Source organism: Mus caroli, chromosome 5 (genome assembly GCF_900094665.2).
Source record: "Mus caroli chromosome 5, CAROLI_EIJ_v1.1, whole genome shotgun sequence".
NCBI classification, from domain to species: Eukaryota; Metazoa; Chordata; class Mammalia; order Rodentia; family Muridae; genus Mus; species Mus caroli.
The window spans coordinates 65,858,243-65,885,000 of NC_034574.1; the positions used below are offsets into that span (position 1 = coordinate 65,858,243).

The window sequence follows — 26,758 nt, forward strand, 5'->3', positions numbered from 1 at the left end:
AATTACGGTTATCATTTTGACTTCCGAGCTCTGAACCATTCGGGATTCGGGTTCTCATTTTCAGGGGATGGAACGGGCGAGCCACAGATGGTCTCCGGGGCTGCTGCCAGCCCCGACAGTGTCCGATTTCAAGCAGGAACCAACTCAGTATTGCCAAACAAACCAAGGGAACGGTCCATGCGACAGGCGGGGCCGCCCGACCGTGAGTCTCCGAACAGACGCCTAGGGCGGGGCTGAACCCGAGCTCGAGCCGGAGTCGGAGCCGGAGCCAGAGTCCGGTTCTGGGTCTCACACCCGCCCGCGATGAGCCTTGGGGAGGGTAGGCGGCCAGGGCAAAACTCCAGCGATAGCTTAGCCCGGCCCGGCCGGGCCCCGCCCACCTTCGCCAGCGCCCACCACACCCCTTCCGGCCGGGGCCCCGCCCCAAACAATGACCACGCCCCTTTGGGCCCTGTCGCGTTTCAGGCCCCGCCTCCAGCCCCGCCCCACCGCGAGCCGGGCGCTTAGTTCTTTCAGCCCGCGGGCGGCCACGTCCTCCCCCGACGCTCTGAGGTCACCGACCGGGCTGGCCGGCAGGGGGCGGAGGGACGGAGGGAAGATGGCTGCCGAGGCCGGATATTGGCGCCGCCTCCCCCAGTCGCGGAGCCGGCGCAGATGAGGCGGTTAGGCTGGGGCCAGCGGCGCTTCGCAACCCGAGCCGGGGAGACCCTGGCGGTGGGGCCTGGCCCTGCTCTATGCCGGCGCCTCGGCTAGCGTGAGCGGTGGCGGTAACGCCTCTCTTTCCCCCCCGACCCCGCGCTTCCCCTGCGGCTTGGGGAGTCGGAGCGGGCGGCGCGGCCGGCATGGAGGACGTTAACTCCAATGTGAACGCGGACCAGGAGGTGCGGAAGCTGCAGGAGCTGGTGAAGAAGCTGGAGAAGCAGAACGAGCAGCTGAGGAGCCGCTCGGGAGCCGTGCAGGGTGCAGGCCTCCTCGGGCCCGGCAGCCCAGCTCGGGTCGGCGTGTCCACCCCTTCGTCGGGCGCGGCGTCCCCTCGGGGCTTCCCGCTGGGCCTGGGCGCTAAGGCCAGCGGCGGGGCGGGCTCCGGCCCGCGACGGACCAGCAGCGAGGACCTGCGGGACGCCACCTCCTTGCTGGCGGCCGGCGAGGGAGGCTTGCTGGACGAGGTAGAGCCGCTGCGGCCCGACGAGCTGGAGCGCTTGTCAGGCTGGGAGGAGGAAGAGGAGAGCTGGTGAGCGCGGGGCGCTGGGCCGAGTGGGCCTGCGGGGCGGAGGGGTGTCCCTGGGGGAAAGCAGGGTGGGCTCGGCTTGTGGTGGGGACGCTGGCTTTTGCCTGCTTCTGCTGCGGACCGGCAGGTCCGCTGGAGTTGGGGGTTTCGAGGCGTGCCTTGGAAACGGATTTGTAGCTAGTTCTCTGGGTCGTAGAACCTCTGGGTGCCGGACCAAACTGGACCCAGATGGGATCTGTGGCTTGGCACAGTCCCCCGTGGGCCCGCACGCTCAGAGCACTCAGAGGGTACCAAGCTGCTTCGTAGGAAGGGATCCTGCTTTGTGTGAAAGACGGGCTTTCGGATGGTGGTCTGGGCGGTTTGGATTGTAGGGAGGGGTCTGCTTCAAGAGGTAACAACCAGGTGCGGGGACATAGAGAGTAGCTACTAGCAAGCAGTGCTTTGGACCGGAGTGAGATTGGGGATGTTTGTGGGGAGGCCGGGTGGACGTCACTCCCCTTTGGGTAGTGGGGGGTAAAGCTTTGCTTTGTGTGAGGAGGGCAGTGGAGAGGGATGGGGCTGCTTTGTGTGAAGTCGGCGGTGGATCGGGGAACCCTGAATTTTATATTGGAAAACAAGAATTGCATACGACATAATTTCGGAGCCGTGAAGCGATAGTTATCCAAGCTGACTATCATTTCTCTGCCTGCCATCCTGGAGGCAGAGAAAAGGTCCTAGTTAAAAATCTAGACCAAAGCCGCAATTGTCATGAGGCACCTCTTGACGAGCCGACGTGACCCCACACCTTAAAGTCACACTTTTCTTTTCGGTAGGCCATGAGAAGCTTTCCCTCTAGTTTTATTTTTGATTAAAAAACACCTGCTGGAAATATCCTCATAATTCATCCGTTCTTGAAGTTCTAACTTTTAGCTAGAACGTTTATGCTGTTGACATTAAAACTTCTCTGAAGTCGAAACCTCTCATGGACTGGTATCCAGGCCTCTAACTTTGAAGAATTCTAAGCACTGCCTGGTTGCAGGCCCTAGATTTGCAACTTTAAAGGTTTCTGACCTTGGAGAAGTTACTTTGAGCGTCACTTTTTTCCTCAGAGGAAAAATTCTCATTCTTGTGTAGAGTTCTGAAGGTTAAGTCAGATAATCCACGTGTACTTTTAGCACTGGGCGGCTTGGCATACAATAAATTCTCCAGGACTGGGCACTGTTAGCCTTAAGCCTGGCTATTTAAATCAACACTTTTGTGAATTCACATGTGATCCCTGCTGTGGGAGAGTCTAAAGATTCTTAAGTGCTGATGCCAGTGCGTGAGGCCCTGGCAATCCTAGTGAGAGCTAAGTCTTGGGCAGTTAAAGAAGATAGGATGTATATACAGTGAGGTGAGAGGAGAGCTACAGAACAGGAATGCTGACTGTGCAGACGCTAGTGCCTTGGTCCAGATCCTGGGGCAGACTCAGGAGAAGGTAGAAGTCGGAGAGTGGCATCTAGGAACAGTCCAGCATTTTACGTTTAAAAACTACAAGAAGTACTGGTAACTCATGTGTAGGATCATATGAATGACAGGCATTGCTTCTTATGTCATTGCCAAGAGATACCAAGCATTAGTAGAACTGAGTCGTTAGATGGTTCATGTCAGCCACCCTGTCCTCTGAAGGGATCCTGTGCAGGTATGCACTTTGAAAGCATCCAGAGTCATCCAAGTATCATCAGAGCCCTTCCAAGTGATGAGGAGATGAATGCTCATGGTAATGAGGATTGGCTGCACTCATCAGCCCATTTTAGATGGATTGGTGGAGCACATTGACTCCCCCAGGCACCAAGCAAGTCTTTAGCTGCTTTGGTTTCTGAGCATGGATTTGTCAAGGTGAAGCAAGTCCCTTAGGTAAGCATGCCAGGAGTTTGTTTTGACTATACAATTCCTGCTTACTCTGTTTCACCTGGTTTCCTGTCTTGATGCTCTAAGTTATCTTATGCTTTTTCCTGTAAAGGCTTATGGGAATTAAAATCTGGGCCTGAGTTGGATTTTAACTGTGATAGGTCAGGGGAAAGTTAAAGAAATCAGAGTTAAAGTGCCTTGGGTGTGTCTGAGTAGTAGGAGGGTGTGGCTGTCGGTGGCTGGGAGAGTTCAGAGTAAAGTTTGCTTTCTCAGAAAGCCAGAAACCTACCTTCCATAGCTGGTTTCTGTTGCATATCATTTTCATCTAGAGAAATTGTTGCCCCTAGTATATGCCACAAAATGTAGAAGGTACTAAGTAGTAGGCATTATATAGAAAAGTAACTGGCTTCTGGTATAAATTTCAGGGAAACAGGGATTACCAAAAGTAACAGGTTTCTTTCATGCTGGGCTTCTTGGAGATGCAGATCTGTGTTGGCCATAATAAATTCTCCAGGGATTGTGCTTGCTTCCTAAACTTAATTAAGTTCCCAAGGAGCTAGTTACCATCTCATAGAACACACTTAGGCAGTAGTGGAGGATAGACCTGAGGGCTCAGCCTCATGATACAAAGTGCACAACCTACGTATGAATAACAGGGGATACTTTACTATGAGTGGTGCACTTTAATACTTTCTATTCTGTTGTATTTCGTTATGAGGAAAATACTAGCTACTACTAGCCTGACTTAGAGACCTGCAGATGGGTTGCAACTTTCAGTCTGAAAAACCATTGCTCTCAAATAACTCAGAAAAGCCCAAGAAAGAGAATGAAGACAATTAGGTATTAGTGCATTAAGTGCTATGGGGTGTGTGGGATTAAAACATTTTTGCCTTTAATTAGACTTAACTTATATATTTATGAGGTAGGTATCAATTTCGGTGTAAGGAAACTTTATCTTGGCATCAAATAACACGAAGTAAATGGTGACACTAAGCTTAGAATTCAGCTCTTCATACATTAAAGTTTATGATACTCCCATTGTTTTGTGTTTTCCAACTACAACACCAGCTTTTCTACATGAACTGCCTTTTTATGTATGGTGGTACATGTATTTGAAGACTACTAGTGTGTTCCTGGTGCCCCTTTTCCTACCATTTGTTGAACGTTTTCTTCAGAGTCAAATTATTGAATAATTTCTTAGATGATATAATTCTTTATAATAATAATAATAATAGTGGTAGAGTATTATTATTGAGACAGGGTCTTACTGTGTCACTCTGTCTGTCCTAGAACTATGTAGGCTAGGCTGGCCTCAAACTTTGCCTCTGTCTGCCAAGTATTGGGATCAAAGGCATGAACCAGCATACTTGGCTGACTTAATTTTTTTTTCTTTATTTACTTTAGTTGCTCATTATCAGATATGGTATCCAGAATTGTATTCCCATTTTTAAGGTAATCAGAGTGTATGTACTATATCTCTTGAACCAAGAGCTATTGTTAAGACATAATAATGGCCAGGTAGTGGTGGTGCATGCCTTTAATCCCAGTACTCAGGAGGTGGATCTCTGTGAGTTCGAGGACAGCCAGGGCTACACAAAGAAACCCTATCTTGAAAAACAAACAAAAAGAAGAACAAAAAAGAAAAGAAAGAAAAAAGTAATCAGTTAGAGATGTCCCATGCTGTACCCCAGGCTGGATCTTACTATATAGGCCAGACTGCCTTGAACTCATGACAGTCATCAACCTCCCAAATATTGGGATTGCAGATGTGCACCAAGCCCTGCTATTGTATTTTAAACAGTTAGTCTTTAACAGTTTCAACTTCTGTTACTAAGTTTAATAGGCACTAGTAGTATGGCCTACTCTGTCTACCCCGTGTTTTCTATTAAATTATGTTAAACTATGTCTCCCTAATTTTGTTTTTTTTTGTGAGATTTTTTTTTTTAGTTTAAAGACAAGGTATTTATATTTCATGTCATTTACATTTCATTCAATGTCTTGACTAAGGCATTTACTACCTACTTTCTAATCTTTTTTTGTATCTTTATATTTAGTAAACACTTGTTATAGACCTTTGTTCAGATTGTGTGTGTGTGTTTACACACATTGGTGTTTTTGCCTGCATGTATATTTGTGACTAGGCATAGTTACAGAAGTGGAGTTATAGACAGTTGTGCCGTATGGGGACTAGGAATTGAACCCAGGTCCTCTGAAGACTAGCCAGTGCTCTGAATCACTCCGGCTGCATTTGTTCAGATTGTTGACAGAAGAGCTAAGTGACAGATAAATTACTCTGAAGTATGCAGCTCAACTTGACCTCTCCCTCCAGTAACACCAGTCCATTAGTGCCTGTTATGGTTATTCACTGGCTATTAATTCTTTCTATTGTCAGGCCCATGTGACATTGGTTTTCTGTGAATATTCTGAAAGATTTTGGCAAGTACTACACTGTAATTAAGCTGTAATGAGCCTGCATGGTTCTTACCTGCAGTGAAGTCATTCCCTTAAAGTGGAAATTGGAATGAATTTGGTTTTGTTGTGGTTATGTGTCTACTTGTTATGAAATCAGTCCATTCTTAAATTCATAAACATTATTTAATCTTATTTTCAGTTTGCTCTGGAATTTCTAGATACTTCTTATTATTCTCTGTAGAAATTACCACCTTTTGTCATAACCTTTTCCTCCATATTTCTGATCCACAGTGATTTTATGATAAAGTTTTTGTTTTTTTTTTCATGATTTAGAGTGGTAGGGCTAAGCATATTTTAACTACATTTGGCTTACTAGCTCTTTGAGCGTAATAGTTTCTTTGAGCACTGATTCTCTTTGAAGGATGTTCTCCCTTTTCCATCCAGCAAACTGATGACAGAAATATTTTTGTCTTAGATATTCAGTGTCCGGATGTATTTTGTTTGTGGTTGTGACTGTTGCTTCTTTCTACTGATGTTACTGCCATTTTTTTCAAGTTTTTCATTATTGAAGTTTAATTTTATAGTATATGATATACCATTTAACACATTTTTATAATGCATGATTTATTTTTAAATGTATTTATTTACTCATTGTGGGGGGTGTTCATGTCACAAGTGGGCACACGGAATTCAGAGTACAGCTTCCTCAAGTTGATTTAACTTCTGCCTTGTGGGTCTCAGGTTTTGAACTTAGGTAGGAAGGCTTGGTGGTAGGCAGGTGCATTTACCCACTGAGCCATCTCTCCAGCCACATAGGCATGTTTTAAAGCCTACAGGATAGTGACTTGTAGTGCAGACAGGGCTGTGCAGCTCTCCCCTCCTGTCTCGGGCATATTTCCTCAACACTGACGGACACTGACTTATAGCAGCCTCCCTGTTTTCCTCTCCCCTGCTTCCAGTTGTCTACTTTGTCTATCAGATTACCTATATGGGCCCTTCATGGAGGTGGATTAGAGCAAACGGCCCTTGTGTCTGTCTTTCATCTGGCATATTCTTCCCAGGTTTGTTCATGTTGTAGCACATGTCATAATATTACCTTTATCCTTTCTTCCTTTTATGTGCCTGGACAATGTTCTAATGTGTGGCTTACCAGGCTCATGTGTCTGCTCCCTTGTAGGTGGGCATCTGGATCGTTTCCACCATTGGCTATTAGAAATAATACTAGTATGACATTTATTTACACATTTTCGGATGAACATATGTTTTCTTTTTTCCCCCTTTGGGTGTGTGCCTATGAGTGAAATTACTCCAAATGGCATCGCCATGCTTAATTTGTTGAGAAACTGCCAGCCTGTTTTTCACAGAAGCTGTACCACTTCTCATCATCATAAGCAGTATACGAGGGTTCTGATTCTTGTGCATCTTTGTCAGCACTTGCTAGGTCCATCTTTAATTGTAAACCTTCTGTTAATATAATTTTGGTTCTGATCTGCATTTCTCTACTGGCTAATGATACTGAGCATCTTTTTTCCTGTATTTCTTGGCCATTTGTGTTAATTCTTTTTGAAAAGTGTCTATTGGAAGCCTTTATACATTTCTTTTTCTGCACTAGGGATTGGATCTCCTCGTATCTTGGGTATGCTAGGTGAGCAGTCTCCCATGGAGCTAGCTAGTCGCTGGCTCCACTTGACCTTTTTCTGATTGGATTGTCTTTATGCTGTAGGCTGTAAGAGTAGATTCTGGGTGTGCATGGCTTATGCATGTTCTTGCCCCATACCATGTGATCTCATTTTCTTGGAAGAATCTTTGATGCACAAACGTCTTAATAGTGACAAGCAGTTTATCTGTTCTGCCTTTGTTGCTTGTCACTAGCATCTTTGTTCTGGAATTTATGTATCCATTCCTTTGTACATGGGCATTTGCGTTGTTGCCACCATTGGCTGTTATTAGTAATGCTGCGGTGACATTTAATTACACGCACTCCTGTTTCACTGCTCGCCACATGAGGACTCGGATTATGGGCATGTGTCATCACTGTAAGCTTAATTTTAACTCTTTAAATTATGATTTTTACTTTTTACTTTTACAGTTTTGATTTGTTTTTGAGACAAGGTCTCTCTACATAGCCCTGGCTATCCTGGAACTCACTTTGTTTACCAGACTGGCCTGGAACTCAAAGGGATCCATCTGCGTCTGCCTCGTGAGTGCTGGGATTAAAGGCATATGCCACACACCTGACTGATTTTATTTTTAAAATTTCTTCCCTTCCCTTCCCTTCCCTCCCCTCCCTCTTCCCCCCCCCCCTCTTTTTTCCTTTTTTTCCCTTTTACCTTTCCTTAAATGGGCCTACTTACTATCTGACCTGAAACTCTCTTATATAGAACAGGCTGGCTTCAAACTCACAGAGAGGGCCCTGCCTCTGCCTCTAGAATGCTGAGATTAAAAGTGTGCACTACCACAGACAGGAATTTCTTTTTTTTTTTTTTTTTTTGGTTTTTCGAGACAGGGCTTCTCTGTATAGCTCTGGCTGTCCTGGAATTCACTTTGTAGTCCAGGCTGGCCTCGAACTCAGAAATCTACCTGCCTCTGCCTCCCAAGTGCTGGGATTAAAGGCGTGCGCCCCCACCGCCCGGCAATTTCTTTTATTTTTTTAATTAAAATATTATTACATTATTTCCCTCCCCTTTCTCCATTACCTCTCACATGCTCTCCCAAACCTTGCTTCCTCTTAAATTTATGATTTATTTTCTTTAATATATTATTACACTTACATGAATAAATATACAAATACAGTCTGCAGTTCTCCTTCTCTCAGCATGTATTAATTGCCTGTAGCACTATGTCTAGGGGTGCAGCCCAATGGCATTTCCTCCATCCATGTATGTCAGCTGGTGTTACCATTGTTTAGGTATTGATTAGGCAGCCATATTGTTGAGAGTTCATCGGTGTAGCTTCCTGTAGTAACTAGATAGCACAGTCTCTCAGAAGACTTCCTAGTCCTTTGGCTCTTTCAGCCCTGCCCCCAGTGTTTCTTGAGCCATAGATGCAAGTCTTGTGTTATAGATGTATCAACTGGGGCTGAGCATTTTGACCAGTTGTGGCTTCCTGTAATATCCTCCATCAGCTGCATAAAGAAACTGCTTTAACAAGAGGTGAGAAGAACGCAGTTAAGAATTTGCAGGTTTAGGAGTGGCAGTGGTACATCTTCCTCTGAGATCCAAGACGTCAATAGTCTGGGTAGTTGGCTAGGTGTTGAGGACTGGGCATGACTTCTCTCCAGTTGAGTGGCCCTTCAGAGCATCTAGACAGCTCTTGGTTACTGCCAAGATGGAAGTGGCACTGCTGCATTTTAGCTCTATCTTGGTGATCATTATTGTGGTTCATAGGCATCACTGCTGGCTAGGACTACTGATTGCTTGCCTCCCTTAGCAGCACACTTAGCACCTCCTACCACTATAAAGGATAGTTCTTAGGGAGGAGGCTTTTGGATCAGATTTAGCTTAATTCCTGAGAGTCCTGTGTCCAAAGTGCATAGTGTCTTCAGCAATAGGGACATGCCATCAACTTCTAGGAGACAGCCAAGGGCAACAGCAATAGTGTGTGTTTGAGAGTCTCTTAGACTATCCCACCAACAACTCAAATGTTTGTGTGTGTATGTGTGTGTGTGGTTCATATACTGGATTGTGGTGGTTGTTAGTTTGGGGCTGGGGGGCCATTGTCCAAGTGGCAACTTCATCTAAACCACACACACACACACACACACACACACACACACACACACACTACTATGCAATGTTAGATGAGTATAAAATATGGATCCCTGTCACTTTTTCAAACACATTCCCTTTCCTTTTCCTTCTGTATTGTCCTGCCATCTTCCTCCCCAATTACTGTCTCCCCACTTTCCCATCTCCTCCTCCATATCACTTGTGTCCTGCTGTTCCCCACCCTCTGTGACCCCTCTTTACTTTCCTGGGTTCTGGGATTACTCCAGGGTAGGTACTTGTATCGAAGATCTGGAGCTAGCAGCCTCTGTTGAGAGAGAACATAGCTATATTTGTCTTTCTGGTCTGTGACACCTCACTCAGTATGCTCTTTTCTAGATCCATCCATTTAACCTGCACATTTTGTGACATAGTTTTTCTTTATAGCTGAAGAGTATTCTTAGTGCATGTATGCCACATTTGCATCATCCATTCATCAGCTGAAAGACATTTGGAGTGTTTGTATTGCCTAGCTGATCGTGAGTGGAGAGGCTGCTGAATCCTCTGGGCACATGTCAAAGAATCAGATAGCTGGGCCACATGGTGGATTTATTATTTAGCTTTTCGAGAAGTCTTTTAGGTCTTTGTATTCCTCAAGATTTATTTGAAGTAAAATAATGTAAATGTAACCTTGTTCACCATTCTCTTTTGCTGGTGTGTATGTTCATATTTGTGTAGATGCCTGCGTGTGGGTGCACACAGAGGTGAGAGGAAATTCCTTGGGTGCTGTCTCCCTTTTTTCACACTGACTTTGAACTCACCATCTAGGCTAGGCTGCCTGGCCAGGGAGCCCAACCATCTCCCTGCCTCTGTCTTCCCAGGACTGGGATTTAAAGCACACACTATCATACATGACTCTCCAACCCCCACCCTATGATTTCTTCAAATCAAACTGAAAATCTTCTGCTTGTTGCAAACACTTTACCTTTTTCCATTTAAGCCGTCTCCACTGCCGTTTTTTGTTTGTTTGTTTGTTTGTTTTTAATACAGGGTCTCCCTCTGCTTGCTTAGGTTACCCAGGTTGTTCTGCAACTTGCAATAATCATCTTCTAAATGTTGATTACAGGCATGAACCACCACTCCTAGCTGTTAAACACAAATATGCAGTTCAGTGACATTGACATTAGTACATTCATATTTGTGTCCATCTGCAGGCCATTTCTATATTCCTCAATGGAAAATGCCTAGTTACTAAACAGTAACTGTTTTCCTGCCTGACAGTCGCCATTCCACGTGCTTTCAGTGTCTGTGCTACTCTAGGCTCCTTATACAAGTGGAATTTTATCTGTTGTTGGCCACTCAATTATTTTACTTAGCATAAGTTACTCAGAATGTATTATGTCATAGCATTTGACAGGATTTCCTACTTTGTTAAGGCTAGGTGATATTTCACTATTGTATTGTATGTGTCCCGCTTTCTTTTTTCACTGCTGGAAAACATTGCTTTCACATCATGGCAGTGGTCAATAATGCTCTGACTGATGGTGCAGCTATCTGAGTGTCTGTACTTCTTGCGTGCTTCCGACTTGACCAGCAAGAACGACGCTGCAACAGGATCCTTCTGCACGCGTTTATTGGGAGAGCTTGATTGCAGAGGCGAAAAGACCCTCAGCCCAGCCCTGGTGCTGCTTTATATAGGCCTAGGAGAGGCNTGTCTCACACCCGGATTGTGTTGTGTTTGGTTGATNCTTACAACCTCATTTGCATTCNTACATCTGATTGGTTACTTTCTCTCTCTTCTGATTGGTCAATTTCTCTCTCTTCTGATTGGTCAATTTTGGTCAATTCTCAAAACCTCATCTTGGCAAAAAACTTTTCTGCCTATGTATGCGTGGTGGCCAGCAGAAGCCTGTGCCACTCTGCAACAGCACATGTGGCTTCCCACATGTACTTCCAAATATTCAGGAGTGCATTTGATGGACAATTCCCTTTCCTATCTTTGGTGTGTGCTGTGCTTATGTATATACACACATATTCAAGTCTATGGGCAAGGATGCATGAAATTTGTGTGTGTGTGTCCAAGTTTAATATGTCAGAAATCTACCTTGATAGCTCTTCTACTTTATTTGTTGAGTTAGAGTCTCTCAGTCAAACCCAGAGCTCACTGATGAAATGGCTAGTCCTGCCAATCTGCTTGCTGGGTTGGGATGAAGGGCGTTAGTCTTGCCAGTCAGCTTGCTAGGGTCAGATGAATGGGGCTGGTTGTGGAGGTCTCCTTCAGAGACTGACATTATAGATGAGCTGCCAGGCCCACCCAGCATTTCCATGAGTTCCGGGAATGGAAGACTTCTGTTGTATGTATGGCAAGCAAATAAACTTCTGAGGAGGCCTCCCAAGTCACGCTATTGGACTCGTTCAGAAGCTACCTCTCTGTGGTCCACACTGGCTGAGCTCTATGTTTTGATCGTTTATATGTCCTTAGCTTGTGGCAGTCAGAGCAAACCCAGTTCCTATTTCCCCTCAGCCATTGGTTCTGACGTAAACTGTTGAGGTAAACCAAGGGTTTCTTAGGTTTTCTTTTTTCCATGCAGGTGACGTGTTCACTAGGTATCTGAGCACTTGGTGGCTTGTATCACTGTACTGTCATAGCTATGTCCTTTGTACTAAGGTGGAAATTTCCTTACATGGGCAGCTTTATTCATACCTGTCTTTGCCTGCTGGCTTGAAATCAACACCCACAATGCCATTCTTATTTTATATTTATAATTTAATGCTTTTGGAAAAACCCTGAACTATAGCATACTATATACACACACACACACACACACTCACATATATACGTATATATGTGTGTGTATGTGTATGTATATATACATGTGTATATATATGTATGTGTGTGTATATATGTATGTATGTGTGTATATATGTATATGTATATATGTATGTATGTATATGTATCTGCAGCTGTCTAGGATAAATTGAGTATTCATTATTGTGGAGAGGGTTAAGAGCTGTCATCCCCTGGACTCAGCTAATGTTGCTCATTACTATGAATTGTGCTAATAGAAAAAAGAATTTGTTCATGGGCAAAAGGGGAGAATGTGTTTGAAGAACTGTCTAAATGAGTTTATGTTGCATCTCTGCTTACTGTGCTGCCCTAAAATAGGTGAGAGGTCAGTATGGGCTGCACTGCTTAGTCAGGGTCAGCGGACTGGTTTTTAGCATCCCAAAGCCAGGGTTTTAGCTTTTATCTCCTTAACTTTAAGATAACCCTTATTGCTGACATGAACCCCCTAAATCCACTATGCAGACTGTAGATTGAGTTTCTAAGAAAAATAATATGAATTGTCATGCTTTTTTGCAGAGATGTCAGGAACTTGTGTATATGATGAAATTGTAGAAAAGTAAAATCAGAATTAGACTGAAATGTGTTCTGTGAACTTCTTCTCAAACCTGGTAAGCTCAAGACAGCGTCTCTAGGGCTGTGATTATAGGGATGAGCCGCTATACCAGCTACCTGTCTTACCTTTAACTGTTCCTCCCAGGTGAAACTGAACCAGTTAAACTATATTTCTCTTCCTACACCCCAGGCTCCAACAACTACCATTCTGGTTTCTGTGTCTATGAATTTGATTATGCCAAGTAGTTTTTGATTACATTTTGAATCTGCAGTGTCCTCCACAGTCCCTTTTGTACTTGTTCGCCAGCTGGAGGGCTATTTTGGGTGAGGCTTTAGGAGGTAAGGCCTAACTGGTAGAGGAGGATTACTAAGAGTGGCGATAGATGGTTCCAGCCCTTCTTCGTTCTGCTCAGTAGTGTGCCACCATGTGTCCAGCTGCTCCTGTGTGCTCTGCTATTAGCATGGTTTTCATATTGTGATGTATGTACTGGGACCTTCTGAGGCTGAGTTCTCTTCTGTAAGCTGTTTGAGAGAGGGAAATGTAGTTGGAATCAAGCCATATTTGTCCTTTTGTTTTGGCTTGTTTTATTTAACATTATGCTTTCAAAGTTTAATCTATTTTATGACTTGTGTATGTCATTCCTTTTATAGTAAAGGAAGGTAGACCCAGAGTCACCTAGCTGATAAATAGGGGGAATTGGGACTTACAGCAAGCCTGAAAGCCATCTATGGAAAAGTAGTTGGCTTTGGTTTATTTAGTTTATGGACATGCAGTTAGAGGAGGAAGGCTTGATGATCACGTTTGTTTTGAATGCCATCTCTTAAAAATGGCATCGACTAAAGTTGCAGTTTTTGATATAATGTTTTTTGTTGTTGTTGTTTTGTTTTGTTTTTCAAGACAGGCTTTCTCTGTGTAGCCTTCACTGTCCTGGAACTTGCTCTGTTTGAGACTGGCCTCAAACTCAGAGTTCTACTTTCTCTGCCTTCCAGTTGAAGAAGAACATTTTTAGTGGAGTTGCTCTTGGGCCTCCAGACTGCCTTCCAAATCACTGGGAATGTCCTTCCTAAGACTGCAGACTAGGCCTGTGGTGAGAGTGCTGGAAGACATGTAAAGCATTTAATGAAGTAGTTACCTGTAAGTGCTTGCAATTCTGTTGTTGTGGTAACAGAACAAAACAACACTGCAGTCTCCATAAGAGAAGAAGCTTAAACAGAGAAGTGTGTAGCAGTGGAAGGAAGCATGGATTAGTTTTAGGTCCTTCTTGAATATCTCTAGTAATAGCTAATTCCTTTCCTACTGAGGGGAGGTAAGGAATGGAAAGATTCCTTTTTTTTTTTGTTTTTTTGTTTTTTTGTTTTTTGAGACAGGGTGTCTCTGTGTAGCCCTGGCTGTCCTGGAACTCACTTTGTAGACCAGGCTGTCCTGGAACTCAGAAATCCGCCTGCCTCTGCCTCCCGAGTGCTGGGATTAAAGGCGTGCGCCACCAAAAGATTCCTAAAAGCATTTATCATGCATAGTAGATCAGGCTGACATAGCAAGAATTAGGGGTCCTTAGTGACTGGTTCACCTGAGCTCATTGACTTTTGACAGAGCAGCTCCTGAACAGTTAAGACTTATGATGTTTTGCATACAGTTCCTTTTAATCCTCTTGCTAAAATCTAAGTCTCAGTTCAAATTTTCTCTCTTAAGAAATTCTCCTCACCTTTTTGCCGTTCTTTCATAGATTACCTCATCACTGTATGAATGTCTGTTTAGGAATATACTTAGCACAGTACTGTTTTGTTTTTTCCTTTTTTAAGATTTTTTTATTTTATGTATATGAGTATACTGTAGCTGTACAGATGGTTGTGAGCCTTCATGTGGTTGTTGGGAATTGTATTTAGGACCTTTGCTTGCTCCGGTCAACCCTGTTCACTCAGTCCCTGCTCCCTCCAGCTCAAAGATTTATTTATTATTATACATAAGTACACTGTAGCTGTCTTTACACATACCAGAAGAGGGTGTCAGATCTTATTACAGGTGGTTGTGAGTCACCACGTGGTTGCTGGGATTTGAACTCAGGACCTTCGGAAGAGCCGTCAGTGCTCTTACACTGAGCCATCTCTCCAGCCCCAGCACAGTAGTGTTTTGATTGTGTGTCTCTAGTCCAAGTCATGAGCATTATCACATTCACCTTTATATTTCTAGATAAGACACAGCATCTTGTATGTAGTAAAAATTCAGTTATATTTATTAAATTAGTTGGAGTTAGTCTGAGTTATAGTTATAATGGGGTAAAATCAGGTAAAGCTGTAGAATGTGACTGAATCCTTCCATGACCATTATAATAGTAACAAATGAGGAATTTCCCCTGGTGTCTAGATGAGAACACTAGTAAATTTACTCTCGTACTTAAGGACCTCATGAGCCTTCTGAATCGCTGGTGTCACTAACGCTCAGCTCCATGGTTGTGATTGTTCTGCATGTAAATCCCTGTGTTGTAGTGCCAGGGGACCTGGCTAATGCTCTGCTATCCTCAATGGGATCCATCTTCACCACGTGCACTCTCATTAAGACCCTGCCTCCTTGCCTTCTTAATAGGAACACATCTATAACCATATCCACAAGTAATGTGATTTTTCATGTGGTTTTTAAAAGGAGATAGTTTGGTGATCAAGTAGCAGAAATTTGGACTCTTCTGAAGGGTATTAGAAGAACATATTAGGGCTGGAGACGTGGCTTGGTAGTAAGAGTGTGGGCTGCTCTTGCCGAGGACTCCAGTTTGGCTTGCAGCTGCATGCTATTCCAGCTCTAAGCAATCCAATACTGTCTCTGGCCACATGTGTACAGAGCACATGTACACATGTGGCATGTACTTAAACACAGGCATACCTATGTGCACATAAATAAAAATAATAAATAAAAATAATAAAGATCTATTTTAAGAAAAACTATAGTCTTTCTTAAAGATTGGGTGAGGTGGTATATTTTTAATCCAGCACTTAAGATGCAGGTGGATCTCTGTAGATAGCAAGTTCTAGACCAACCATGGTTACATAGTGAACCTCTATCTCAATAAGTAAAAACCAGTGGAGGGATTAAAATAATGGTCTTCATGAAATATGAGGAGTAATGGATACACAATAGCACAGTATTATGATGTCGGTGTGAAACTTGTGAAGATGAAGCAGGAGTGCTTAAAATTTAGATTTGCATGATGAGGATGAGTCGGCCGTCTCCTGAGTCTGGTTTAGTAAAAGGAAAGCTCTCCCTCCCTGCCTTCTGGCTGCTCTCAGCAGTCATTTCTGCTCTCTGTCTCTCAGTGAGCATTTACAAAGCATCCAGTCATGGTGACTGGAGAAGTCTGTTCGCTGGAAGAGTGACTAAGAACTGGGAATGGATCAGGTTGAGGAATGGGGTTTAGTGGGAGCTGTCAAGGTAATGCTTGTTGTGGATTGGTCAGGGTCCTTGCTGTGGATTTGGTACCAATCACTGTTACGTTTTTTAACCATCATGAAATTAGATGGCAGATTGTTGGGTGGTCTTAAAAAGATGGTATTTCTTTATTAGTACCTCAGTAGTAGCTTTAGAAAAGGCCACTTTTTAGTAATCTTAGAACACGAATGTGGGTATTCTTGAATTTTGGCTATCATTTTCCTTCTAATAGGATAATGGATCTGTCTTAGTTGTCATTAACAAATTTCTGTTTGTCCTTGGATATTCTTGTCTAAGGCTGATTTGAAGAGAATTAAAACCCAAACCCGGAGGCTGGAAAGAGAGAGAGCAGCTAAAAGCACTTGTTCTTACAGAGAACCTACCTGATTCCCCGAACCCACACGGTGCCTTACAAACACCTATAATGCCAGTTCTAGGGGACCCAATGCCCTCTTCTGACTCCATGACACCAGTCACACACATGGTGCACAGAATATGTAGGCAAAATGCTCACATGTAAAATAAGTCTAATTAAGACAATAAAATAAGCAGGGTTTGGTGGTGCATGTCTTTAATCCCAGCACTTGGTAGGCACTGGTAGGGGATCTCTGAGTTCAAGGCCAGCCTGGTTTACAGAGTGAGTTCCAGAACAGTCAGGACTGCACAGAGAAACCCTTTCAGATGGAAAGGTATGTCTTTCTGTCAGAATCAAAAAGCACAGGGAAGAGCATGAGTGTTTGAATAAGATAGAGGAATGGCCTATAAACACTGTTAAGTGGAGTGAAGTTTCAGAACTAATGAGAAACACAGTTGAAAATACAGTAAACATATGTCAATAAAGGTAAACAATTTTTAAAATAGAGCTAAACTATTGAGTTGGAAAACATTATTAAACCTAGGAATCTTTTGAATTTTGGGAATGTTCTTAACAAATGATCTTGGGTGATAAACCATCGGCAGTCATAATAGTGGTACACAGTAGGGTTAAAGGAAATATATCATTTGTTAGAAGTTAGGACATTTTGTCCAGAAACTACCAGAACTTCTACAGGTAAGAGCCTGTTTTAGCTACAAAATCCAAAGTTCTCTGGAAGAATCAGTCTGTATTAAACATATGTAATGTAATATGAGGATATTTTATGTATACATATATGCATATGCTCATGATCATTATCTGAAGACTAAAACATTTTGGTTTGTGATTGATGAGATAGATAGCTTAGCAGGTAAAGGCACTAACTGCCAAACCTGGTGACCTCAGTTTATTTAGTTCCTGGGACCTACGTGGTAGGAGAGAGCAAACTCTCCCATGTGATCTGACATCTAAACAACCACTGTGGCATGGGTAGCCCCCAAACTGGTCCTCTCTCTCACACTGTGTAGTTGAAATGTTGTATTAGTCCAATGTATAAAGACTGTCTCTTACAGCTGGTACCACTACAGAGATGGTGTAGTTAGAGACTCCAGCGCTTTTTCAAACCTCATCTCTAAAAGCAGCAACTTTTCTGGTGGCTGTCTTCTAGGTTGGGCTCTCTGTAGATCCTACATCTTGGTAGTACGAACACCTTGAATTTAAGAAATTAATTTCATCCTTAGTTTTATGAACTTTAGAAACATCAGAAATGTTTTCTATAAAACTAGAAGGAGGGACTAAAGTGAGCAATGAAATGAAATAGGTGCATTCAATTCTGTGTCTAAAATTTGGGATTCGTGACTTAGTGTTTTTTGGTTTGTTTTTTGTCACTCTATGTTGCTGGGTTCTTTGTCTCCTTTAGTGTCCTGTCACACCCGCTCTCATTGTAGATTACATATTTTACCCTGGGAAGTTAATAGTCTTTAGTGATATAAACTGTTCTGCTCTTTTTGAGTTTGCCTGTTAATAGTAAACCACCTCCTCCTCCTCCTCCTCTTTAAAGATTTATTTTGTGTATATGAGTACACTTAGCTGTCTTCAGGCACACTAGAAGAGGGCATCAGATTACAAATGGTTGTGAGCCACCATGTGGTTGCTGGGAATTGAACTCAGGACCTCTGGAAAAGTAGTCAGCTCTTAAACACTGAGCCATCTCCCCAGCCCAATAGTAAACATTCTTATCAATAATACTGTACTCATCTAAAACTTAGATGTGTATATCATAACTATAACTATAAATATTTTATATCCTTTACTCAGTAGGGCAAATATAACAATAGATAATGTACTGTGATCAATCTAAACTTCAAAGGGACTGTTTTACTATATATATATATATATATATATATATATATATATATATTAACAATTTTTTGGTTACGAGTTTTTAAATCTAATCTTGAGCTTAATTACAACTTATATTTTATAGTAGGTAAAGCTTAGGAAAAGATAGGCTGTGAAAATGATTACTGTATTGAAATCTTTTCTCAGATATTTTGGATTGGTTTTGGCAGTGTTGTTAGGCAGCATTGTAATGTTTAAAAGCCATGGATTCTGCATCAGTGCTGGCTCTCCGACCTTGGAGCTGTGCTTCCTTGGACAGGTTGTTCTCTCACTCTGTTTCAGAGACTTCATCATAAAATGAGTGCTGTGAGAGCTGTTTCCTAGGGTGGTTATGAAGACTTGAAAAGCTGTTATTTATTATATTACACTGGTGGGTGGGTAGGGAGGGCAGAGTGCACACCACAGCATGTGAGTAGAGGACAGGACAGCTTGTGGAAGTCACTTTTCTCCCTCTACCATGTGGGTTCTGAGGAATAAACTGAGGTCATCAGGTTCAGTGGCCTGTCTTGTGGCCTCACCAGCCACAACAGTTATGTTCATCAAAACAGTGTGATGTTTGGTAAGCCTTTGGTACAATGTAAAATAGTAACAGCAGTTACTGTTGCTGCATTGACTAAGAAAGTTTGCTAATTCATGTGAAGCAGTGTATCAAGAGGTTTGGAATCATTGTGGTGAGGTGTGGATAAAACTAAAAGTACTTTTATTAATGGAAATTGTCTGTGGGTCCATGTTTACATGGGGTGCAGGTGTTTCTGTGCTTTTGTGTTCTTGTGAGTATAGAGGCCAGAGGTGGTGGGTTTGTGTCTGTTCTGACACTCTCCACCTCATATTTGAGACAGGGTCTCTCATTGAATCTGGAGCTTGGTGATTCAGCTATTCTAGTTAGCCAGCATAAACAGGGATTCCCTATGTCCTCCCAAGTGCTGGCATGGTAAGCAGATTGCCTCGCCCACCAGCACTTTACATGGCTGCTAAGGCTCTGAACTGTGGTCCTTAACAGTTGTCCAGCAAGAGCTCTTCCCACTGAGCTGGCTCCCTAGCCTTAAAGTTTTTAAACTATGGTTTTTTTGTTTTGTTTTTTTTTTTTTTTTTTGGTTTTTTGAGACAGGGTTTCTCTATATAGCCCTGGCTGTCCTGGAACTCACTTTGTAGACCAGGCAGGCCTCGAACTCAGAAATCCTCCTGCCTCTGCCTCCAGAGTGCTGGGATTAAAGGCGTGCACCACCACGCCCGGCGAGATTATTATTTTTTTAAATCTCAGAATGACCACTTGGGGGCGGTAAATTCAGATGTACATATTTGAATATAAAATATGCATAATAGGTAGTGTACTGAACTTTAAAGATAAAGTCTCCATTATTCTTTTGCTTTTAGCTCCTTAAATAGGTAGAAGACCATTGTTTTGAGGTATATAAAGTGATATTTTCCTTCATCTGTAAGAAATGTTTCCATTGCAGTCTCAAGAAATATGTTTGTTTTTTTCCCCCTCGCCCCAAGAAATATATTTCAATAAGTGTTTTACTAGCTTCTTTTTTTACATTAAATACAGTTAAATCTTTGTTGCCCTTAGCTTTGGCAGCCTATTTTTAGTTGTTTACAATGCAGAAAAGTAAGAAATGATTACTATAGTTATAAATTTAACCAATCAATTATGGTCTCCTTTCCATCATCTAACAATATGAGTATTCATAGAAGAGTCAGATAATCCAAAATGTAAAGTAATATGGGAGTTAATTTCAGCAAGGAAAACGCTGTTGTTATTCTTATATCTGCAAACGTCTATATCCTAAAAGGCTTTGCATTTTTTAAAAAAGTTACATTAGTGCTGGGGAGATTGCTCAGTCAGTAGAATGCGTGTCATGAAATCATGAGGACCTGAATTCGATCCTCAGGCTGTGGTTATATGGGGTTGCAATGTCAGCAGTGGAGAAGCAAAGAGGAATCCTTGGGGCTTCATGACAAGCCAGATTAGACTGCACAGAGAGTTCCAACCCAAGAGAGACCNCTTNTTTAAAAAAAAAAAAAAAAAGGATGGCACTCGGTGAATGACCCCTGAAGGTAATTTCTGGTCCCCATATGAGTGTGGGTGTGGTGGGTGTGGGTGTAGGTGTGTAGCTAGATAGGCAGGTCATCAGTTACTTTTCAAGTCACTTCACCAATTTTGGAAGAAACTATCCTAAAGGCAGGAGGACACTGGCACAGAAGTTTTAGCAGAGGAGGGAATATTGTTTAGTCAGATTTGTATTTTTAAAAGTTGATTGGCTATGGGGGCCATCAACATTTTTCCTGTAACTGATTGATCTGCCCGTTTAACACAAGAAAACTGAAAAGCTAGATAAAACCTTTTGAAGGTGACCACGTGTAAGGTTACTTTTCCTTTTGCTGTCTGGTCATCCTCCTCAGGCTTCTGCTGCTTGGTGTCGACATCGTCAGCTTCCTCAGCTTCATCTCCATCCTCTTCCTCACCACCACCATCTTCCTCCTCCTCTTCCTCGCCACCTTCTTCCTCTTCTTCAGCTACCTCATTGCCAGCCTCCGGCTCCCCATTTTCCTCATTTTGAGCGTTCCCATTAGCAGGTGCATCTCTCTTATTCTCTGCCTCCTCCACAACTTCCTTCTTCTCCTTCAAGTCCTTGGTGGTGATCTCAGAGCTGGTGTCCACTGCCGCGTCTGACGTCTGACGTGGTGGGGCACGCCGGTGGTCTGATGCTGTGAGTGAGGAATTAATCAAGTACAAGGACTCTGGCGAGAAAGCTGCAGGAGTCTGGAGTCCGCATTGGAGGAGGCGGTGGGCGGCAAAGGTGGCTGCAGGGAGCACAGAGCACAACCAGGGAACAATGCAAAGATGGCTTTTCGGAGTAGCCAGTGGGGATAAAACCTTTTGAAACCAGGGTGAATCAGGTAAACACACTGCAGAAAATGGAAGAGAAACAAGTATGGACGGTTTAGATGAGCTCATTGGAGAACATACTTCACTTGAAAGCAAGAATGCCAGGGCAGTGATTGGAAAGAGTACAAGACTATACGGCTCATTCTGTAAGCAGGCAAGGCCTCAGTTTTTGACCTATAGATTGTCCAGCAAGCAGGGTGTTCTGGAGCCAGAGCCCAGCAGAATCATTACCAGAGACCAGAGAGACTTTATCCAGTAACTGATGGGAGCAGGTGAAGAGTCCCAGAGCAGAACATTAAGTGGGGAAGTCTGCAGAGGATGCAGAGGAAGGATTGGAGGATCCAGAGGGGAGGGGTCGGGTACACATCAGGAGAACTCAGCCCACAGAACCAACTGACTGGACTCAAGTGAGCTCACAGTTCAGGGAGCCTGCACTGGTCACACTTAGGTTCTCTGCGTGTATGGCAGAGGAGCTTGGTGTTCTGTCAGGAATCCCAGCAATGGCAGTGGGAGGCTGTTTGTGACCCTTTCCTCCTGCTGGGCTGCTTTGGCATAATGGTATGTGCCTGGTCTAGAGTAGCTTGTTTTGCAAATAATAACAAGTGTTTGATTGATGTCCCTGGGAGGCCTGCTCTTCTCTAAGGGGGCCTAGAGGAGAGGGAAGGTGAAAGGGAGAGAGAGAATGGGGAAGGTGAGGGAGGGGAAGCTGCAGTTGGGATGTAATATATGAGAGAGAGAAGAATAAAAAGAGAAGAAAGAAATAGACATTGAGCAAATTTAAATGACCATGGCTCTGATACAGGTAGAAATGGAGCAGATTTGATAAAACATGGTATAAGTGGCTCAGATGACAAATGAAAGGGGAAATACTTCTGGATAGTGTCAGGTGAACTTTAGGATATTAATACCACTAAATGGAAAGTCAACGAATTTAAATTAGTATCAGAATACCAACAATTATTAACCATTAGTATTCATTTCCTAATATCTTATTTTTGCTTTTATTCATGTTGTACAAGCTGCATGCACTCTGGGAGAGTTGTGAATACCTACAAACTCAACATAGTAAAGATACTGAGATGGCTTTTGTGGTTTATAGAATCATTTCTTAGTTCTTAACTATAAACTTTACATGGCAACCTCTGTCAAAATATCCATATGCCTCAGAGTTTTCATAGCTGAGATACAATGAAATTCTTCTTTTATTGGATATTTTATTTATTTACATGTAATGAAATTCTTTTTTCTTTGTTTGTTTGTTTGTTTGTTTGTTTTTTGGTTTTTCGAGACAGCGTTTCTCTGTGTAGCCCTGGCGGTCCTGGAACTCAACTTTGTAGACCAGGCTGGCCTCGAACTCAGAAATTGCCTGCCTCTGCCTCCCAAGTGCTGGGATTAAAGGCGTGCGCCACCACCGCCCGGTGTAATGAAATTCTTATGCTTAAAAATATGTATATATTTGGTAAGTAGAACTTTTAAAATAAAAATTCTGTGAACTTCTTAAAACACACATTTAAACTGGTTCTACTAAACCATGTAAAAATTATGTTCAAGAAAAAAATTCCTCACAGTATAAGGCTACAAAATATATTTTTAAATAGCAGTCACTTAAAAATATAGTTTATGGTGCTGGAGAGATGACTCATTGGTTAAAAGCACTGTCTGCTCTTGCAGAGATCCTGAGTTCAATCCCCAGCAAATACATGGTGTATTCAGAACTGTCCGTAATGTGATCTTAGGTCCTCTTGTAGGTGTATGTGAAGATAGAACACTCATATACATAAAATAAATACATTTTAAAAATATAGTTTACATATTCTATATCTTTAGTTGAATACATTTTATGCAAGTGGTCATGTGATAAAATAGTTTAGGAAATATGGAAAGGTGAATATTACTAATTTGGAAACTGCTCAAAAGTAAATTTCTAACTTATAATTATGAACCCTTTCAGCATATTTTTTATTATGTTTCAACTGAATTCTGTGCAATTCAAATCTGTAAATATTGAAAAAGAAAGAAAGAAAACAAAAAGACTATAAGGCTCTTCATATATATCAGTGGTTCTCAACCTTCCTAATGCTGTGGCCCTTTAATGCAGTTCCTCATGTTGAGGTGACCCCAGATATAAAATTATTTTTGTTCCTACTTCATAACTAATTTTGCCACTATTGTGGATCATAAATAAATATCTTTGTTTTCTGATGGTCTTATGTGACCCCTGTGAAAGGGTGCTTCAACAGTTCAACATCCCCCCAAAGGGTTGCAGCCCACAGATTGAGACCCACTGATGGAGACTCTAATGACAGTGTTTACTCTACACAGAACTGATCCCAAGTGCGTGTTCAGCATCAGCGTCGATATTAAAACAACCGTAGAAACCTGAGGAAAGTCAGTAATCCCTACCTTGGAGAAGGGTCTGTGGCCGTCACCCACTGCAACCAGCTAACTCTTACTTAAAACCAGTGCTGTAGGATACTTAAATTACCAGTTCTTTTACACTGTAGCTGTCGTCTTCAGACACTCCAGAAGAGGGAGTCAGATCTCGTTACAGATGGTTGTGAGCCACCATGTGGTTGTTGGGATTTGAACTCCAGACCTTCTGAAGAGCAGTGGGGTACTCTTACCCACTGAGCCTTCTCACCAGCCCAAATTACCAGTTCTATAAAGCAAATGAACTGAAGATTGTTGATCCCTCCTTATCTGGCCGGAGGAATCAAGGGTAGTAAAATTAAAATAACAAATGTAGAGAACATTCAGAGGATGGGCTCTTTAACAACCGGAGGAGGCAGAGGCGGGTGGGTCTCTATGAAGCCAGCCAATGGGACACAGTCTCAGCAAACAAACAAAAAGACAAAAGAGATATTTCAAAGCCCTCATCACCTGGTTGAGGTAGCCAGGATGATAGCAAATTTCAGGTCTTCCACTGCCATCTGTAAGAGGAAACAATAATTGGCCTCTGACAGAAGTGTGTCATCTTCGCACAGGCCCTATCTATCCTCTGTTTTGTTTTCTGCTCAATGGCTTGGAACTTGCCAAATAGGCTAGGATGTCTGTCTATCCAGTGAGCCCCGAAGATTCACCTGTCCTACTTCAGCAAAATGGAACACTGGCTTACACCACCTCCTTATAAACAGTGTGGAAGAGCAGCTCCCCATGGGCTCCGTGGACCTTAGGGAGCCAGAGAGGTTCTGAGATAACATGCCCTCCTTGGATGGAGCCTTGTGTTTGTGAGTGAGGCTCAGCTGCTGATTGGACTTCTGTGACTTAATTTTAATAGGACAATGAAGTGTCTTGTTAAGGTTTCTGTTGCTGTGAGAAAAATACCAGGACCAAAATCAACCTGAACAGGGAAGGGTTTACTTCATCCTATAACAGATAACCTATAACATATAACATATTCAAAGAAGTAAGGGAAGAAACTCAAGGCAGGAACCTGGAGGCGGAAACCAATACAGAGGCCATGGAGGCGTGCTGCTTACTGATGCTCAGCCAGTATTTAAAATACTTGATTCCATTCAAGACTATGGGCCCAGTGTTGGCACTATCCATAATGAGGTGGGCCCTTCCATATCACTCACTAAGAAAATGCCCACATAGGCTCGTCTTCAGGCCAGCTTGCCCTCGCTAGCTAACAGCCCTTGAAGGTAATATAAGTTTTTCATCAAATGAAACCTGGTGGCACATCTCAATTTATCCTTGGTTGCATTACTTATGAAACTGGTTAGGTCTACCAGAACCCGCAGCTTCCTGAGTCCTGCTCTTTCTCCCCTGCTCTTCCCACTGTTTCTCTTCTCTGATTAAGTCATATATTTTAACTTTAAAAATTTGAAAGTGTAAATTAAATGTTGTTAATAGACAAAAGTTATTACCTTTAAGAAGTCTACATGCTTCTAAGAAATGAGCAAATGAAATGTATATTTGTTACAAGTGCTTTTATTAGGATTTCTTTTCTCTTGTTCTTTCTTTTTCTTGTTGTTGTTGTGGTTGTTGTTGAGACAAGGTCTCACTGTGTGGCCCTGCCTGACTTGGAACTTATTTTGTAGAACAGGTTGGACTTGAACTTACAGAGATCTGCTTGCTTCTGCCTTCCAAGTGATGGGATTAAAATACGCATGTGCCATCATTTTCTGCTGGATTTTTTTTTCTCTTAATTTTTCTTAACTTTGTCTTCCTAAGAGTAGATCCAGATATGTGAGACACTCCAGCTTATTTATCCTCTGAGAGGTTTATAGGTACTTTAAAAATCAATCAAAGGTTCCTTAGCCAAAGAATAATATTGTATCAGTGTCCTGTAGGCCTCCATTTCTAGCCTTGGATTGGTGTCAGGGACTGAGAGTAAGACTGGGTGATAGCAGTGAGTGTAAGCATGGAGAGTCATCCCTTTGGTCTCCCTGGACTTGGAAAAGGTGTTCTGTTAACTCCTATCTGCTAATAATGGAGGAAGGAACAGTCACTTCCCATAGGAAAGCAACGAAAGGCTGTTTCTAAGGGGAGGAGAGCTGGTGACACTGAGACAGGCAGGAGGTGGAGAGAGCCTGTCACCTGCGCTGCACAGTGCCATTGTAGAGACAGGAAGATGTGGGCGGAGGTGAGCAGTGAGCAGGTGCTGCTGATGATTTCATTCAGTGCCCAGGCTTTAATTTCTGAAGTTGGTTCACTTAATTTATAGTGGTTGTTGTATTTGGTGTTGTAAACACCTTTCAACTTTCTAAAATATTTGAAAAGTAAAATATAATTTATCATATCATAATGTTTACCCATGCTTATGTAGTTTATGTAGCATAAAATTGTGAGAATTGTACAGTTCAATGAATGTAGTGTATTTACCGCCATGAAGCCATTGCCACAACTGAGTACCATCTAAAAGAGAGGAACCTAACAGCCACCTCTAACCCTAGACACGCAAGGAGGTGCTTTCTGCTCTTTGTCTTCCCTTAGGCATTTTCTGTTACTGGGATGGGATATTAGAACATGTCAGCGTGTGATGTATGCGTTTGGCTTCTTTTACTGAGAGTATAGTTATATATATATATATATATATATATATATATATCCCTCCTGTTCATGTTCATTGAATTTTTTTATCATCAGTTCTATAGCCAATAACAGACAAATTATATACCAAGATTGTCATGAGATTGTCATGAGATATGTGAGTAAGTTATATGAAACCAGTAAGAAGTTACATATTAGAAGTGGTGAGGGCTGGAGAGATGGCTCAGTGGTTATGAGCACTCTCTGTTCTTACAGAGAATGCACAGCATGTTTGGCTCCCAGTACCCCCACGGCATCTCACAACTCTCTGTGTTTGATACCCTTTCTGGCCTCTGAGAGCACCAGACATGCATATACATATATGCAGGCTGTGGTGGTTTGAATATGTTCAGGGAGTGGCACTATTAGGAAGTGTGGCCTTATTTGAGTAGGTGTGGTCTCTTTGGAGGAAGTGTCATTGCAGGGAGTGAGAACCACCTGGGAGCCAGTCTTCTCCTGGTAGCCTTCAGATGAAGGTGTAGAGCTCTCAGTTCCTCCTGCACCATGCCTGCCTGGGCACTGCCATGTTCCTGCCTTGATGATAATTGA

The 26,758-nt window shown here is 42.7% G+C and overlaps 1 protein-coding gene across 2 annotated transcripts in view; it reads left to right on the forward strand.

Moving 5' to 3' along the window:
• The first annotated feature begins 463 nt into the window (after positions 1-463).
• The window catches only part of Slain2 (SLAIN motif family member 2), a 62,910-nt gene continuing 36,615 nt past the window's right edge, over positions 464-26,758 (forward strand). Inside the window, exon 1 of one of the 2 annotated variants that reach the window (XM_021162557.1) lies at positions 464-1,231. In XM_021162557.1, coding sequence (XP_021018216.1) covers positions 843-1,231 — 389 coding nt within the window. In that variant the 5' untranslated portion in view covers positions 464-842. The remainder of the gene's footprint in view (positions 1,232-26,758) is intronic. The other variant, XM_021162559.2, reaches the window with a different exon arrangement.